Source organism: Epinephelus moara, chromosome 14, assembly GCF_006386435.1.
Source record: "Epinephelus moara isolate mb chromosome 14, YSFRI_EMoa_1.0, whole genome shotgun sequence".
Taxonomy (NCBI): Eukaryota; Metazoa; Chordata; class Actinopteri; order Perciformes; family Serranidae; genus Epinephelus; species Epinephelus moara.
In genome coordinates this window covers 42,274,002-42,289,998 of record NC_065519.1, presented here as the reverse complement: position 1 = coordinate 42,289,998, position 15,997 = coordinate 42,274,002, and the positions used below count along the sequence as shown (strand labels likewise).

General features: G+C 42.0%; 1 protein-coding gene across 2 annotated transcripts in view; it reads left to right on the top strand.

The window, feature by feature from the left end:
• syne3 (spectrin repeat containing, nuclear envelope family member 3) overlaps positions 1–15,997 on the top strand; it is a 76,798-nt gene that overhangs the window by 6,017 nt on the left and 54,784 nt on the right. For both annotated transcript variants that reach the window (XM_050061841.1, XM_050061842.1), the window contains 4 exons: positions 804–976; positions 2,821–3,130; positions 8,749–8,904; positions 13,198–13,557. In XM_050061841.1, the coding sequence (XP_049917798.1) occupies positions 804–976; positions 2,821–3,130; positions 8,749–8,904; positions 13,198–13,557 (999 nt within the window). The remainder of the gene's footprint in view (positions 1–803; positions 977–2,820; positions 3,131–8,748; positions 8,905–13,197; positions 13,558–15,997) is intronic.

The window sequence follows — 15,997 nt, the reverse complement described above, 5'->3', positions numbered from 1 at the left end:
AGCAACACAACTCCACCTAATGGAGGCTGACGGAGCCCCAGATTCAAACGTCCAAAAACACATAATTGAAACCACAAAATATCTCCATACTGCTCGTCTGTAGTGATCCAAGTGACCTGACGCCCCGACATAAAAAGTTATGTGTTTTTGGACGTTTGAATCTGAGGCGCCGTCAGCCTTCATTAGGTGGAGTTGTGTTGCTACCTCCTCTCCCCTTGGATCTCCGCAAGTGTTGTGAGGACTCTAAAACTTCAACTGAGCCTCCATCGGCATATGGGTGAGTAGATAATGGCTGAATTTTGCACTGAAAGATTGATTCAAATTGACCACCTGGGGGAGCTATAAATGCAGAAATGGGCGTGGAACAACACAAATAGATTGTAAATCACAAATTGTCCGTCCAATCATTACAACACTTGCAGGACATGATAAATAAATCAATGATAGTTTGTTCAAACATCAAAGTTACTGGATAATCTTAACTGAGTCGTTAAAGCACTTCCCCAAAATGTCTCTGCAGTAGGCATAAGAAAGTGACGGTGTTTACAAAGAAGAGCACGGAGGTGTATATGTTAATGAATGAGCATCTGTTTGATTGTCGTAAAACCTGTTGTTTATCTTAATGCAGGCCTCATGAACTGTCAAAAGTCTTTATCCTTCCAGCTTTCAAGTTTTTAAGATCCACACTAGCTTGAACCCCAGAATTTCTGCTTCCGGCTATATTTTATTTTATTAATGTTTAATACATAGTAAACTATTTCTTCATTTTATACTTACAACAATGTGCTCTTGTGAATGTGTAGAAAATCCATCAGTCGGAGCATGAGGGTCGTGTGAAAATGGACATGGCGCTGGTGGCAGCTGAGAATCTTTTGCAGAGCGGAGACGAAGAGCTGAGGAACCAGACCCACGCTAAGCTCAAAGACCTGAAGAGCCTGTGGGAGGAGACCTGCACTTATATCATCCACTGTCACAGGTGCTGCTCTACCTCCTGCAGACTGCAGGTGTACACTGTGTGTAGTGGTTAGTTTGCCCTAAGAGCAGCTTTGGCTACGTTCAAAGTGAAGCTGTTAATGCTCTGTTTTGAATAGCTTTGGATGTGTGTTTTCAGATCGTTGTTACACACCTGAACCATCAAATATGCACGAAAGCTAAATGCACACAGAGTATTAACAGTTTCAAAAGCCTTTAAAACCTGGGTGTGGTATCAACATGTCGGCTACAGTATTCGACTGAATTTCAGGGCTTCCCCAAATATTATTCAGGTCTTTGTTTGGGGCTCTTTCCATTGTACTGCCTTATGAAGTCAGTTGCAGTTATTTTGGCTTTCAATAGCCCAACACCCTGACTCATAGTAACCGATAACTGGTTGATTTTAAAGAAAAAAAATAGCAAAATGATGTGAAATACAACAGGCCAATCCTTTCAGTCTGATGCGTCATTGACTCAGTTTGAGCTTTAGCAAAGCAAGGTTATTTATATAGTACATTTAAGCAACAAGGCAGTTGAAAGTGCTCTACATAAAATGTCAAAAGCATCAAGACAAAATGCAAAAGAAACACATTATAATGCCATTAAAGAGCTAGATAATAGAAAAGAAAATTAAAAACAAGACTGAGACAGGTGTAAAATACAAGAATAAAAGACACATTGCAGTGTTATAAATGAATAAATACGTTAATAAAAGACAGCGGCAAAAAGAAAAGTCTTTAGCTTAGTCTTGAATCTGGGGACACAAAGCACACCTGTCCCAGAAACCCTGAGAGGTCTGGATGGCTTATTGGGTAGCAGAGGGTCAGAAAGGAATTTTGGCCTTAAAACGTTCAGTGCTTAACCAGCAGTAGTATTTTTAAATCAATTCTCTGACAGGCAGAAAGCCAGTGTGATTTGATTGATTTGATTGTTTAGGGAAACCTGTAAAGTCATCATTACAGTAGTCAAGACTACTGAAGATAAATGCCTGGGCAAGTTTTTCAGATCCTGCTGACACATAGCCCTTTTATACGTGACATGTTTTTAAGGTGAAAGAAGACTGATAATTAAGTAAGTAATTATCTTAATGTGGCTGTTAAAATTCAAGTCTCAGTCCATGACTACACCAAGACCTCTGGCTTGGTCTGTGGTGGTTAACATTGCCAAATGAAACTGAGCGCGTTGACTTGGTTCCAAAAACAATGGCCTGAGTTTTTTCTTTGTTTAACTGAAAAAAGAAGATTGTGGCACATCCAATCACTGATTTGTTCGATGCAGTCAGTCAGAGCTTGTGTTGAAGTCCCTTGGTGACACAGTTATGTAAATTTGTGCGTCGTCTGCATAACTATAGTAACATATTTTGTTATTTTTCATGATCTGAACTAATCTTAGTGCTGCATTTCTAAGTGCTGTCCATTTAGAGGTGGTGAAATTGCAATGTTTCGTGACCTTAGTGTCTTCTCTTTTATTTTCTCTTGGCTTTGTTGACCTTCAGCCGGCTAACTGCATTAACATGCAGAAACGTGCCTCTGGTGGTTAGCTAGTCTTGGCCACTCTGCAGTGTCCACCACCTGGGTCAGATAGAAGCCAGCTAGAGGTGCTGCTTATTTGCAATTACTGCTGATAATGTTGCTAACTGCATTACTGCATGGAAATGCTCTGATTAGCTTTATATCAACCCCTTGAGGACTGATATTTGTTACCTGCACCAGTACATAAGAGCGCACGCTGAGTACATTCACCAGGGTCACACTTTTGTACCACTTGTGCTAGGTGTTGTCATATGCGTTAATGTACTTGCGTGGACCGTGTTTCTGACTTACCTCTTCTTCCATCTTCTTCACCCAGTCGCATAGAGTGGGTGTGGCTCCATTGGGGCGAGTACCTGAAGGCCTATGAGGAGTTTGAGCTGTGGCTGACAAGGCAGCAGCGCAGTCTGGATGTTGGGGTGGAGCTGCAGCTGGGGGTGAAGGAGAAGCTTTGGCAGGTGGACCAGCAGAGGGTAGTGGTGAGCGACATCCACGGCCAGGCGGCATTGCTGGAGAGGCTGCTGGACGAGGCTGCCGCACTGTACAACAGAACCCAGGACCCCAGTGTGGAGCCCCAGGCTCAGGAGAGGCTGCAGGAGACCTACAACGATGTCCGTGACAGAGCTGAGGTGAGGTGCTCAACAGCAGCAAACTTAAGAGCCAAGATGATGAACATAATGCTGAAGCTGCTGTAACAATATAAGAATAGTGTAATTCTGTGTGTGTGTGTGTGTGTGTGTGTGTGTGTGTGTGTGTGTGTGTGTGTGTGTGTGTGGTAAGGTGTGCATAGTGCAATGGCCAGATAAACCTCTGAAAGAGCCTCAGAGCACCTGTCTCTGGTTCTGTTACAGTGTGCATTCTGCACAGTATGTGCTGTATCCCATCTCCAGAGACCAACCATTACTCCTTTGCTGAAATGCTACTTAGTCCCAGATTAATTGGATTAAACACAACTTAAATGAGGAGAATGCACGTGAGCACAAAATAATATTGATTTTTTCTGTCATCCATGGTTTTTCCACGTTATACTTAACTGCACAGGAGCAGATGACTTACCATGTAATGTCAGTATGGTCCATTGAAACTACAGAGGGCTGCTGTAGCTGTACTGCCGTTACAGGCTGCTACTGCTACTGCTGTAGGCTACCGCAGTTGCCAGCCAATAGGGCCCGACTGCCAGACACGCTCTGACAGGGACAGCTTGCCTACATGCCATGACAGCATTGTCGTGAGGTGCTGACAGAGGTATTGGAATGTAGCCCTGGACATCCTAAAGTTTGGAGGAACTGTTTCCACATTTCAGCCCCACCAGTCCTGACTCCTCTCCCAGCAGCACCCACACCTCTCTCTCCACAGAACTACCAGCAGTAGCTGCTAATAGAGCTAGGGATGTCCTGATCCAGCTTTTTCACTTCCGATCCGATACCGATATTACAGCCTTGAGTTTTGGCCGATACCGATACCAATCCGATCCAAGCTCGTATTATACATATTCACTTATTTTGTTGTCAGTCATGTTAGAAAAGGTTTGAAAAAGCGATATTACTCTAACAAGAACAACTACTTAATCGGGTTAGTTAGAATGATCCACAACAGTTGGTATGAGAAACTGACCTGTTTATTGTTAACAGGGTTAAATAAACAAACTTTAAACTTGAACATTAACATTAAATAAAAAATATAGCTGGTTTGCTTTGGCTGCTTTGGCCCCTTAATAAATAGAAAATAAATCAACACAAGAAATCTTTAAAATGTCTAACATTGAAATTAAAATAGCAGCAAGACTCCACACACTTGTGCTTTGGCCCCCTAATAAATAAAAAATAGATTAACACCACAAGACATTGTTGACATTTAACAAACAATGCAGCCTTTCCTTTTCAGTTATTTTAGTAGTGTCAGTGCCAGCCTGGTGCTGCTGTTTCCTGTGTGTCTGCATGCTGGCCTGGTGGATTGATAGTAAGTGCTGGAGCGGATCACTGGAATGGACTGCTTGAATAGCGGAGCGCTGGGCTGGCCGGAAAACCTGGATCGGAGTCTATGAAAAACTGTATCGGAGTTCTGGGATCGGCATTTTTCCATGCAGTCCGATCCAATGCCGATGCACATTTTTTGCTAATATCGGAGGCTGATACCGACCCGAATATCGGATCGGGACATTCCTAAATAGAGCTAGTGGATCGAAAGCCCATTTACCCCAAAAAATGGGTGTTTGATATGAAGGGCCATTTCTCCAAAAATACAGTACACACACTTCCAAACAGAAGCAAATTGGCTAATTATTATGCAGAATTATGTAATCAGACCTTCCTACTTTGGTGAAGTCACGCTCCGCCCTACTTTGTCTCTGACTGGCCTTCCTTGCCATAGTCAAAGGTCTGATGACATCATTCTGCATAATAATTAGCCATCTTCTTATGTTTGGGAGAGTGCCGTTGCAGAAATGGCCATTCAGACAACGGTCCCTCAGGCAACGGGCAGTCCCCTCCTCAACATGTGTTGTGTTGTCATCTGACCTCCGCAGCAAATCATTCAGGAGATGAAGCTTATGTCTCTGTGTCAATACTTTTTTCCCCAAATGCCTGTCATGCAAATGTGACAGTTTTGTTTTTCATTCCAAAGTACATTTGTGTGATGTTATTGGTTACATATGAGGCGTTTCAGGGCAGGGATTTGTTCACACTGATGTCAGGTATTTGTCACTTCAAACATGAATGTGTACAGTCTAGGCAGAAAAATCGGATTTGACATAATAATCAGAACTGAGCATTAGCCACCGAGTCCCGAGTCCTAGGGTCACTTGTGTGTTTCAGGTTCCTATACAAAGTTGCAGTCAACCAAATTAAATGCAGTTAACAGACATGCAGTGAACCTGGTACATTTGGGGCCCCTGAGAAGACTGGGGCAGTGGCTTTAGTGTGTAACCCTGTTGTAGGGACTGCACAGTGTATCCACAGTAAGTCTGTCTAAGCTAGAAAAAACAACAACAGATATTTATGAAGTTACTTCTTTTGTTTTAATGTTTTATTATGTGTGCCATTTCACAATGCTTTTTGTATATAGTACCATGCAAATTGAACTGAAGTAGTTATGAGTCATATACTGTGGTTTGTGTTTATGCATGTCAGTAATCAAGGTCTTGCCCAGAGCCTTGCACGCAGTCTGTCTGACAGCTCTGCTTATGCTAATTCAAAGGACTTGTAGTCCATGGGCTTGTGGTTTTTGTGAAAATGCGCACAAGTCAGCTGGCAGAATGTGAGGTGAATAATAGTTCCATATTAATACTGTGCACATAAGCAGGGAAGACAGGTAAGTGAATAAACTAAACCAAACTTGTAGAGAGAAAATGAAAGTGAACCATGCAGTGAGAGCCTGTTAATCCTCTGAGGAAAACAAAAGAGAATTGCTCTGTTTGAATGTGGAAACAGTGTCTTTGGAGCAGGAAGCGCAGAGCTTGAGAAACACTTGCAGTTGCGAGTGCTGGTGGCTTGAAATGGAGACTATCATTTTGTTACACTCTCATTCTTTACTTCCCAACCACCACAAACACACACACATGCACAAACATAAGCAGTACATATTGACCCTTTTTCATTACAGTGGGCTGATTTGGCTGTACATGGTTTGGCTGAACTGGCCAGCCCGGCGCTGCAGAGCTTTGCATTTCCATTACAACAGGGCTACCCACCTGAAGGTGTGTCTTTCACTGATGACATCTTGTCATGAGTGATGATGAGTGATGACGCTTAAAAGCAGTGGGTTTATCCATGGCCAAAGTCCCCTGTTATTTTTGATGCATGTGTTTTTCCATAGAACAGCAGGGCAGGTAAAAGACGTTTACGGAGGTGAGCTGTTTGCAGAGGTGCAGTAAGAGTCATCAACTTCATCAGCATCTCACTGTAGCTGTTTCTGCTTTTACTCTTCCTCCCTGCGGTATTCTATTATTTAGCTAGAGGGGGTTGTCAGGGGTTGGTTGCTGTCAGCGAGATGTCACCGCTACCTACTCGTGGGCTGGTGGCCCGGAGAAGGTCTATCTCTAGTATAGCTCGGTGTGGCATGGTGTGCCTGAACTGATTATGGAAAAACAAATTGGTGCAGCTTAGCTTGACTCTGCACTGCCAAAAGTGGTAATAGAAAAAGGGTAATTGTTGACTATTAAAGAATGGTTTTGGAGTTGGGTGGATTTTTGTTTTTTCCAGTCCAGTTTGGTTCACGAGCTTTAACCGGTTTGATTTTGTGCAAATTGGATAAACCAGCAATGTGTCCATACAACGTCACGGTGCTAAATCCAGCTAACATTGCATTAGTAATAGCAGTATGACAACATGATGAACATAATATTATTTTTGTAAATGGACCATCAACCAGAGCCTCAAGGCACAGCCTGTGCACAATTTACTGCTGAGCTTTGGCTGGCAACATGAAAGAGATCAAAATCCAGTAGAGGTGGGAGGAGGGAGAGCGGCACATGCTGTGTTTGTTTACCAGCAAGTTCATGTGTTTTTTTTTTTGTTTTTTTTTTCGGGTGACAAGATGAGAGTTAGTGTCTTAAGGAAACTCAAACTGTGCCAATATGGTACGTTGTGGATTTGAAGCTGCTGTTAGGTGTCCTAACTGGCTGCAGCAGACTGCTCGAGCTGAACTTCTGTATGACTACCTGTTTCTATTTTTCCTTTTGTTTGCTTTGCAAGTGCCGCAAGTGGAGAGCAATGGCTGATTCGTGAAAGGGAAATGAGGAATTATCTACACAATACCTCCTTATTTCACTAAAGAAACCAGAATAAGGTGGCAGCTGGCCGGAGGGATCGCCAGGGATCTGAAAGTTTCCTGTAAATAACCATCTCTGTTAACAACTTGCTGCTGGCTCTGCTGTATGTAATTTCCAGGAAACATCATGATATAAAATGTGTGTTTCCTGTTTAAAAGGTACTGCACCAACAGCTGCTGCTGCTGCTGTTTTTATAAATAACTGAGTGTTTTTGCTGGCTAGCAAAACATCATGGTGCAGACTATTTCCTGGAGTTTGCCAGCCTTTCGCTCATGTGGCATTTGAAGAGAATTGTAAGCACGACCGTTCTCAGCTTTCAAGTCTGAAAGTCCACTGTGAACATTTTCGTCACGTCTCGTCAAAAAAAAAGGAGAGCCAAGATGATGGAGAAAAATGTAGTCATAGTTTTCGTCAGTGAAATTAAGACTGGAACAGAGATTGCTGATTTTATGCGATGAGACGGGATAGTCAGACGTTTGCTTGCTATTAGGACACAATGTCATCATTTTCCACTCGTGGGCAGCCACTTAGTGAAGTGCAACACCTTGTGGTAAAATCTGGTATCCCAGTGCAGTGTTTGGCTTGGTAATAAACCAGTTTGGCTGAAAGGCTGAAATGTTTTCACACCACACCAGGCTGTGTCTCTGGTTGGCTGTGTGTGTTTGTGTGTGTTGGTGGGATTTGTATCATTTGATGTGGAGTGGCATGTTTAAAAGTCAAAATACAGCATGTGCTCACGAATCAATGAGCCCTTAATTTACATTAACATAATGCATTTTAGACTTGAATTCATGTTTATTTCTGTACTTTACTCTTTCTATGAGCAAATCCCTTACTTGCACACAACTGTACACAACATCTGATGTTAATGAAAAACATGCTGATATTCATTCTGTGCATCTATGATATAATCCAGACGCTGCAAAGGGAAACAACAGTTAAGTGTTTACTGTATTTCAGATGGGAATGATTTACATTCAGAGGAGAGATACTGTTGGATTAGTCAACATTAACAAATACATGCCGGCTGCTTTCCTTACGTGAGCTGCACAATGACACAGCTCTTCCTCTTCTCTATTCAGACAGCTCTGTCAGATTTTACCACACACTCACATCAGTCCTTATACATCATGCATTCACATGGACACTCCAATCCACTGGCAAAACTGTACTTTTGACTCCCATTGGGAGAATGGTGATTTAAATAATGCACTGTTTTTCTGGGATAATATTTCCTGGAAGCACCTCCTACCTGTGAACTGGCTCTTTCTGGTAGTCTCTGTGTGCTCTAAAATTTCAGCGTGCTCTCAACAATCTTGTAGTTGAAGTAAAAGACAACAGCTCTCAGTCTCACATGAGAATACAAATTCACATTCAGGCTCCTCACTCAGATACCCAAATGTGAAGTCTGTGATGTGTGCTGAAGTATCTTCATTCATTTTGAACAGCCTGATGCATAAATTTCTCCTGCTGTGATAGGAGCGCCTGTCGCTGCTTCAGAAGATCGCTGAGGAGCACCAGACGTACCAAGGATGCGTTCAAAAGTTCCAGTCCTGGCTGCTGTCAAAAACCAAGGAGCTGACTGATCTGATGGAGAGGGAGGATACAGCCGAGAACAAGCTCAAAGCCTTACAAGTGAGACTTACTGAAGCTGAATTAGGGAGCTGCTGTTTGTTATTTTCGGCAGTGGAAAAGGGAGAATATTCTATTTGCAGTATGAATTAATGTTCTCAGCTGTTTACCATGTATTTTTGCATTAAAAGTATCAACCAAATGAGAAGTTATTACAAGAATATTATGGTGACTAGTGCCTGCAGCAAGGCATCAAAACAGCATAAATGGATGGATACAGTAAAGTGGTGCAGGGATGAAAGTTTTCTTAGGCCGATCTAGCTGTAAACATAGTCCTGGTTCCTTCAACAAAAAGCCAATTGGAATTTTTCAATTGGATTTTGGATTATTGCAGAAAATAAGCGTTAAGACATATTTTATGTCTGAACCTCACCAATCCCGACCTCTAAATCCAAGGTGGCTGCTCTACACATCAACAGTAGTGAAAGCTTTAGTAATAATCTGTTTATTAGCGCTTCTGTCTTATTCATATCTCATTAAAACAGTCACACACACAGTACGGTCCAACTTCTATCTGTGAACATGTTGCTACAGTGTTTGTATGCACAAAATACGGCATGATATGTTGTTATCAGCTGGTATCGCTAACAGTGCTAACCTGGCTAGAACTGCTATTGTTAACAACATGTTGGTTTGCCAACTTGTTGTACCGGAGAGTGGTCAGCTGGGGTGTTACGTCATTCCAGCTTCTGAGGTAAGGGACGCAAGATAAACCACAGACCTTATTTGCGGTATCTAACCAAAAACCGATTGATATTGAGATGAGAGAACAGGAAGTGCAAATATGCTAACTCATCTCTGGATTTTAGGACTCATTCCTGTAGCATTAGTGTTGACAGCAGAACTTGTTAGGACACAAAGGAATGAAAAGCATATATAACACTACAGTACTCAAAATATGAATCCAAAATCTGTCGAATCCCACTGCAAAGCTCAGGTGATTTATATCTTTTTTTGAGTGTGATATTACCAACTGCTATGGCGTCTGGAGTGTGCCACCAGCAAAATAATACACCTCCATCTAAAATCATTGATATACTAACCACCTAAGAAATTTCCTGAATTGAAAAAGAACACAATAAATAACGTAATTAATATTAAGATCATATTTAAATAATGCATTTAAAAGATCATTAAAACAAGGCTTGTGGGTGGCACAGTGCTTGCACAGTAAAGAGAGCGTAAATTAAAGCAAATTTGGAACTGCTAAGGTTAACATATGACTTTTTAAAAAAAAAAATCACAAATCACCCCTCCTGTCGGGTAAGTGACGGTGCAAAAAGCCTTGCGCAGACAGCAGAGTTGTTCGAGTTTTTCAGGAGTATCTAGCGACGAGGTGAATATTTATTCAGGAATCTAAACCATGTTACGATATGTTATAGCTTTCCAGTGAGATATAGGTTATCTGTGAGATAAATGTTAGGAGTGTTTTATTTCTAATTGTTTTGGTAACACGAGCAAACATTAGCACAGTGATGCCAAAATAACACGTTTTATGTGATAGTCACGGCACAGTGCGGCAAATATAGGTTGGTATGATTATAATATATGCAATACCAGAGTGTTCTTCCACAGGACACAGGGAGATGAGGAAGAGGGAGAGGGAGAGGAGGAAGACCAGGGAGAGGAAGGGGGTGAGGGGGTAGAGGTGGTGCAGGAACGGCTAGGAAAAGAGGTGTGTCTCAGCTACCCAGAGGAAAGAGGAGGAGGAGAGGGCGGCAGCCTTCGCAGCAGCGCGAGAGGAATCAACAGATTAGGCTGTAGGCTAGGCTAACCATTTAGCTGTAGCTCTGGGATAACGTTAGCTAAGGCTAGGATAACGTTAGGACGTAAACGTAGCTGTCACTCGAACTTAGACGAGAGGGAAAAGTAGTTGCAAACATGAAGCCAAAATGATTTTAAAGTATCAGATTGAATTACCTGTCTAGCAGAAAACAGGCAACCTCCGCATCCCTTGTGAAATCCTTCTCCTTCAGGAGTTGTTTCCACCTGGAATAAGCAACGCCGATATTCACTCGCGCAAAACGTGTGTGCTCCTTCATTTAAAGTGCGACAGAATCCTAAAAGTACAAAGCAGGTTCACGCAGAAGCGCCCCGGATTGATCTTCACCTTAACCGTCTCCAGTGACGGCAAGTTCTAGGTAAACGCGAAAGGCGAAGCGTGTATATCACTTTTGGCCACTGTATTCAAATATGGCAACATAAGAGGGCAGCCTCCAGCAGACCGCACCCTGCCTGTGTATATATAGAGAAATCATTCTAAGCCTCTGAGAAAGCTTCCCTTTGAATGTGAATTGCATTACACTTTAGTAAATATATATTTATGAAAGCAATAGTTGATATTTGCTAATAAACAACCACGTAAAATACACATTGTAACTTTAACATTAATTTTTCCATTTGATGTATTTTTTTTAACAATTTTAAATGTAAAAATGTTATTTTCAAAATAATTTTAAAATGTTGCAATTTACATTAATTACTGACTTCGGAAATAGTTGTACCTCTGGAAGATCCCATTGTCTAGTTGCATAAGCCTCTAAGGTTGTGGCAGACTTTTGATTTGATACGTGCAAGATGTGCTGAGCTTTATTATACAACAGTTAGTTCCGGCCCTGCAATCTGATTGGTCGAGAGACAGTAAAACCGCGACGATATTGGAGTACAACATCACGGTTATTTCACTGTGTATGTATCACTCCGCCTCACAGCTGATTGCAATCAACAATCAAATCAAAACTGACGGTTAGTGTCAGTTAGGTCAGCAGTTGCGTTGTAGGCTAATTAATTCATCCACTGTCAAACAGCCAAAAATATGGATTTATTTCCTAAAATAAGTTTTGAATTGAACTATGAATGGTCATCAGAGGAAGATGAGGGAGAGGAGAAGCTGAATCCATCTGAGCACACATCCAGGTTTGTCAGTGTTTCATCAGCGGAGCTCAATGACTTGGAGAAAAGCAACATACTGTCAGATCAGAAGGCAGAGTCGGCTGTGCCTGTGAAGCGACAGTCCACCATGCAGTCACCAGAGACTTATTTCACCGGCTGCACAATTAATGGAAACGTGCAGATAAATGTGTATAAAGAGTAAGTGCCTGGCGCACCATGTCTGCGTTACATAGCAACGGTGACAGCGGAGTCCTGAGGGAACTATTTTTGTTGGCGGAAGACAAATAAAATGCTTAAATTATCTATTTTGTCCTAATTTTTCAACATTTCTTAATCAGCCTTTCTTATTTAACTGTTGAACTGTTGTATAAAACTGTTGTATAAAAGAAGCCTGCGGCCTCGGGCCTACGACTGAATCACAGCCGTGACGATATCACAGTACAACATCACTCCCTCTCGTGTGATATTGCTTAATTAATGGCAACTTAACCATGCTTAAAAAAAGCTGAAGCATTTGTAATTAATTAATAAATTAAGCAGTATTTGTGTTTGAAAATAGAAGGTGAGTGCAGCAGAGTGGTGAGTATCACATGACTCTTCTTGTGCTCAGGCAATTCACACAAGCCATGTTTCCATCAGCCTTGCTCGCTCACACTCGCTTTAGCCGGGTTTTGGTTGATTTGAAAAAATGTTGATTTTCAAAACGGGGGATGGAAACAGTTATGTTTGAATTAAGTCTGACGTAGCGCACCTCTCTCCATGGTGATATCCACACTCCGGGTCGGGAAGGCGGTAATGCATTTACAAGCTGGTTGCCAACCGCCAGAAAACGTAGAAGAAGAAGAATGCGAGACTTGTTTTGTTTCCAGTTCTGCGGAAAACTTGTGCGAGTTCGTAGTTTTCACTAAAGTCCGTACATTTAATGGAAACACACAGGATTCATATTTCTTGTAATGCACATTTCCCAATGATGCGAATCACTTTTGGATGGAAACATAGCTAATGGCACGCTCCCTCAAAACTTGAGATAACTGTGTTATTGTGTTGTGTGATTGAACTGCACATTTTAGAGTGTCCCTTTAATGTGACCATCCAAGGGCACACCTGTGTAGTAATGATGCTGTTTAATCAACACCTTGATATGCCACACCTGTCAAGTCCTTTAGTAAAAGGAGAAGTGCTGACTGACATGTGTTTTAACAAATGTGTGTCCAAAATTTGAGAGAAACATTTCTACTGAGTGCATGAAATAGGTCTTAGATCTTCAGTTTAAACCTGTTAAAAAGGGGAACATAAACAAAAGTGTTGCATTAAAATTTTTGTTCATTATACTTATAATTTGGAACCAAGCTGTAATCTTCAAGCCAACACATTGAAATATTGCTTCTTCTGCCGCTGCGTCAGGCTCTGGACGATAGCGTGGCTGGCGAGGAGAAGACCCTGCAGCATATCGAGGGAGCAGCAGAGGCGGTGAGGGCCAACACTTCTCCTGCTGGGGCAGAGGTGGTGGTGGAAGAGGCTGAGGAGCTGAGGCTCGGCTGGCAGAGGCTGAGGCAGGGCCTGTGTGAGGCTGATGAGGGTCTGCGCTCCAGCCTGGACTCCCACAGTCAGTACATGGCCAGATGCCAGCGGCTGGGAGAAGACATCAGCCATCTCAGGGTGCTGCTTCAGGGGCTGGACCACGAACTGGAGGAAGGACGCGGGGCTAAGGAGCGCACTGACCGGACCGAGGAGCAGATGGTGGGCCAGTGGAGGAAATACACAGTAGGTTTTCGAAACATACTGGCAGTATTATAAGGTTTAGTGGGAATGTGGTCTCGCTGCAGGAAATATATTGTGTCATATGTATTATTGGCTACTCAAGTGAAGTACCTTTGAACCTGGGAAGTATTTCTGGCATGTAATTCTCACAAAGTTGTGGATATATGTACAAAAGATATGACTTACACCGAGAGTGTGTGGTATTTCTGTTTAAACCACGCAAAATCCAAGATGCGACGGAGACAGAGCTGTTGGCTGTTAGGTACAACAGGACAAACGCCGCCCTTCTTGCTAGGGTTGGGTGATTTGATCATATTTACTCTGAGACAATCAGCAGGTTTAAATGTGTGGGCTTTAAACATTTTTCTGTGTACATGCACTGCTGCATATAACTTTTAATACTATATGCACCAGATTTATGTGCCTCCGCAGCTGTAGCCAGAAGTATTATGTTTATGGGATGTCTGTCCATCCGTCCGTATATACATACACACATGCATCTGTCTGTCCATCCGTCTGTCCGTCCCATTCTCATAAACATTGAGAGCATTTCTTCAAATTAGGCACACATGTCCACTGGGACTAAAAGGATCAATATTGGTGGTTGAAGGTCAAGTTCACTGTGACCTTGCAGCCTTCTCATTCGTGTGAACGGGACATCTCAAGAATACCTTGAGGGAATTTGTACAAATTAGACAACTTTTAGACAAAAATGAACTGATTGGAATTTGGTGGTCAAAGGCCAAGGTCACTGTGACCTTGTATCTGTCTCATTCTTGTCAATGTGATATCTTAAATATACCTGTAGGGAATTTCTTTAACTTTGGCACAAACATCCAAGAATAAATCGATTAGAATGTGGTGGTCAAAGGTCACTGTGACCTTGCAGTCATCTCATTTTGTGAAGGCAATATCTAAAGAGGGCGTGGGTGGAATTTTCTCAAATTTGGCACAAATGTCCACTTGGACTCAAGAATGAACTGATAAGAATTTGATGGTCAAAGGTCAAAATCACTGTGAACTCACAAAACATGTTTTTGGCCATAACTAAGGAATTCATATGCCAAGTATGACAAGGTTTCACACAAATGTCTTATATAATAAAATGATGACATTGTGTGTCCAAGGTCAATTATTCTGTGCCATCGTAATGTTCTGCAGAAACACTTTTCTGGCTATTAATTAGCGTCATATCTCAGGAACAGAGGGGGAGACATTTGGTCAGATGTCAATTGGTGACTCAGGTCTTGGGTGTCTACCTTGAAACTGAGTGTATAGATCTTCTGTGCTGCCCGGGGAAGATGTGTGGAAGCATTCATGTTTTCACAGACATGGATTTAAACTGTAACTGCAACTTGATGGATACACAGAGGCCTGCAGTTGCATGGCAGTAATTAATGTTTTTTCCCCGCCCTATATGGTGTATTTGTCCTTCTCTCGGCATTTCTGCCACAGCCTCGGCTGGATCTAACAGAAGAAAGAATTTCAGCATTGAATGCAGCAACATTTTGTTTAAGGCAGTTCAAATATGAAGAAATCATCAGTTTGCTCTAATGTAATTTGCATTGACCTTCCCCATTACTTTTCTCAAACACTGTGCAGTAAAACAGCTTTCACATGGTCATAGTCAGGGTCATCTGACATTATACATTCAGCAAACCTCTCAAGAAAAACATTTATTCATTTAATTTTCCGTGTGTTACAGCATCATTTGAGCTGACTGTCCCTGTACAGTAATGTGAAGTGAAAGGTGAAAGAACTTTATATTTGATATGGCCATAGAATAATTTTGCTTCTCAGCACACCTATTATGGAAACTGTTTTATGGTATTAGCACTTGCACATGCTGATGTCACAAATTAATGAGGTATTATTTAATATTGCTGTAATGCTAGTCTTTCTTTGTCCTTTTGGGCAGCTTTAAGTACCACTGCCTTAGCAGCATGAATAGATGGTGTAGCCGTTGGGCTGTGATGCTCTGTCCTTTCTGGTTTTTCAGCTTATAAGAGTTGGCAGCCCTGCACAACATATTTTCTTTACCAAGTTGCGTGCACCGATGCATGTAGGGGGGCTAGGCATCAGCATACTTGTGAGTGCAGGAGGGAGTGTGCTGGTGGAGGAGCTCAGACAGGTAACATATATAACGTTCAAAAACTCAAAAAGTCACAGGTGAGGTAGTTCTATGTCCTAAGTACAGTAATGTGTGTGTGTATGATATGTGTCTTAAAACAATCAAACTATCTAAGCCTACAAAACCATGCCTTTTGATGTCATTTACAAGGTGCCATTTGTTTAATCGTGGTATGCAGGCAAGCTGTAACCATAGTAACAACAATAGCGTGTCTACATGACTGTGAGTCGGCTGCCCTCACAAAGTGTGGTGTTTGTATTGCAATACAAATTCTGAGCTTCTTAAATCGTACCCCTGATAAAACACCACCCC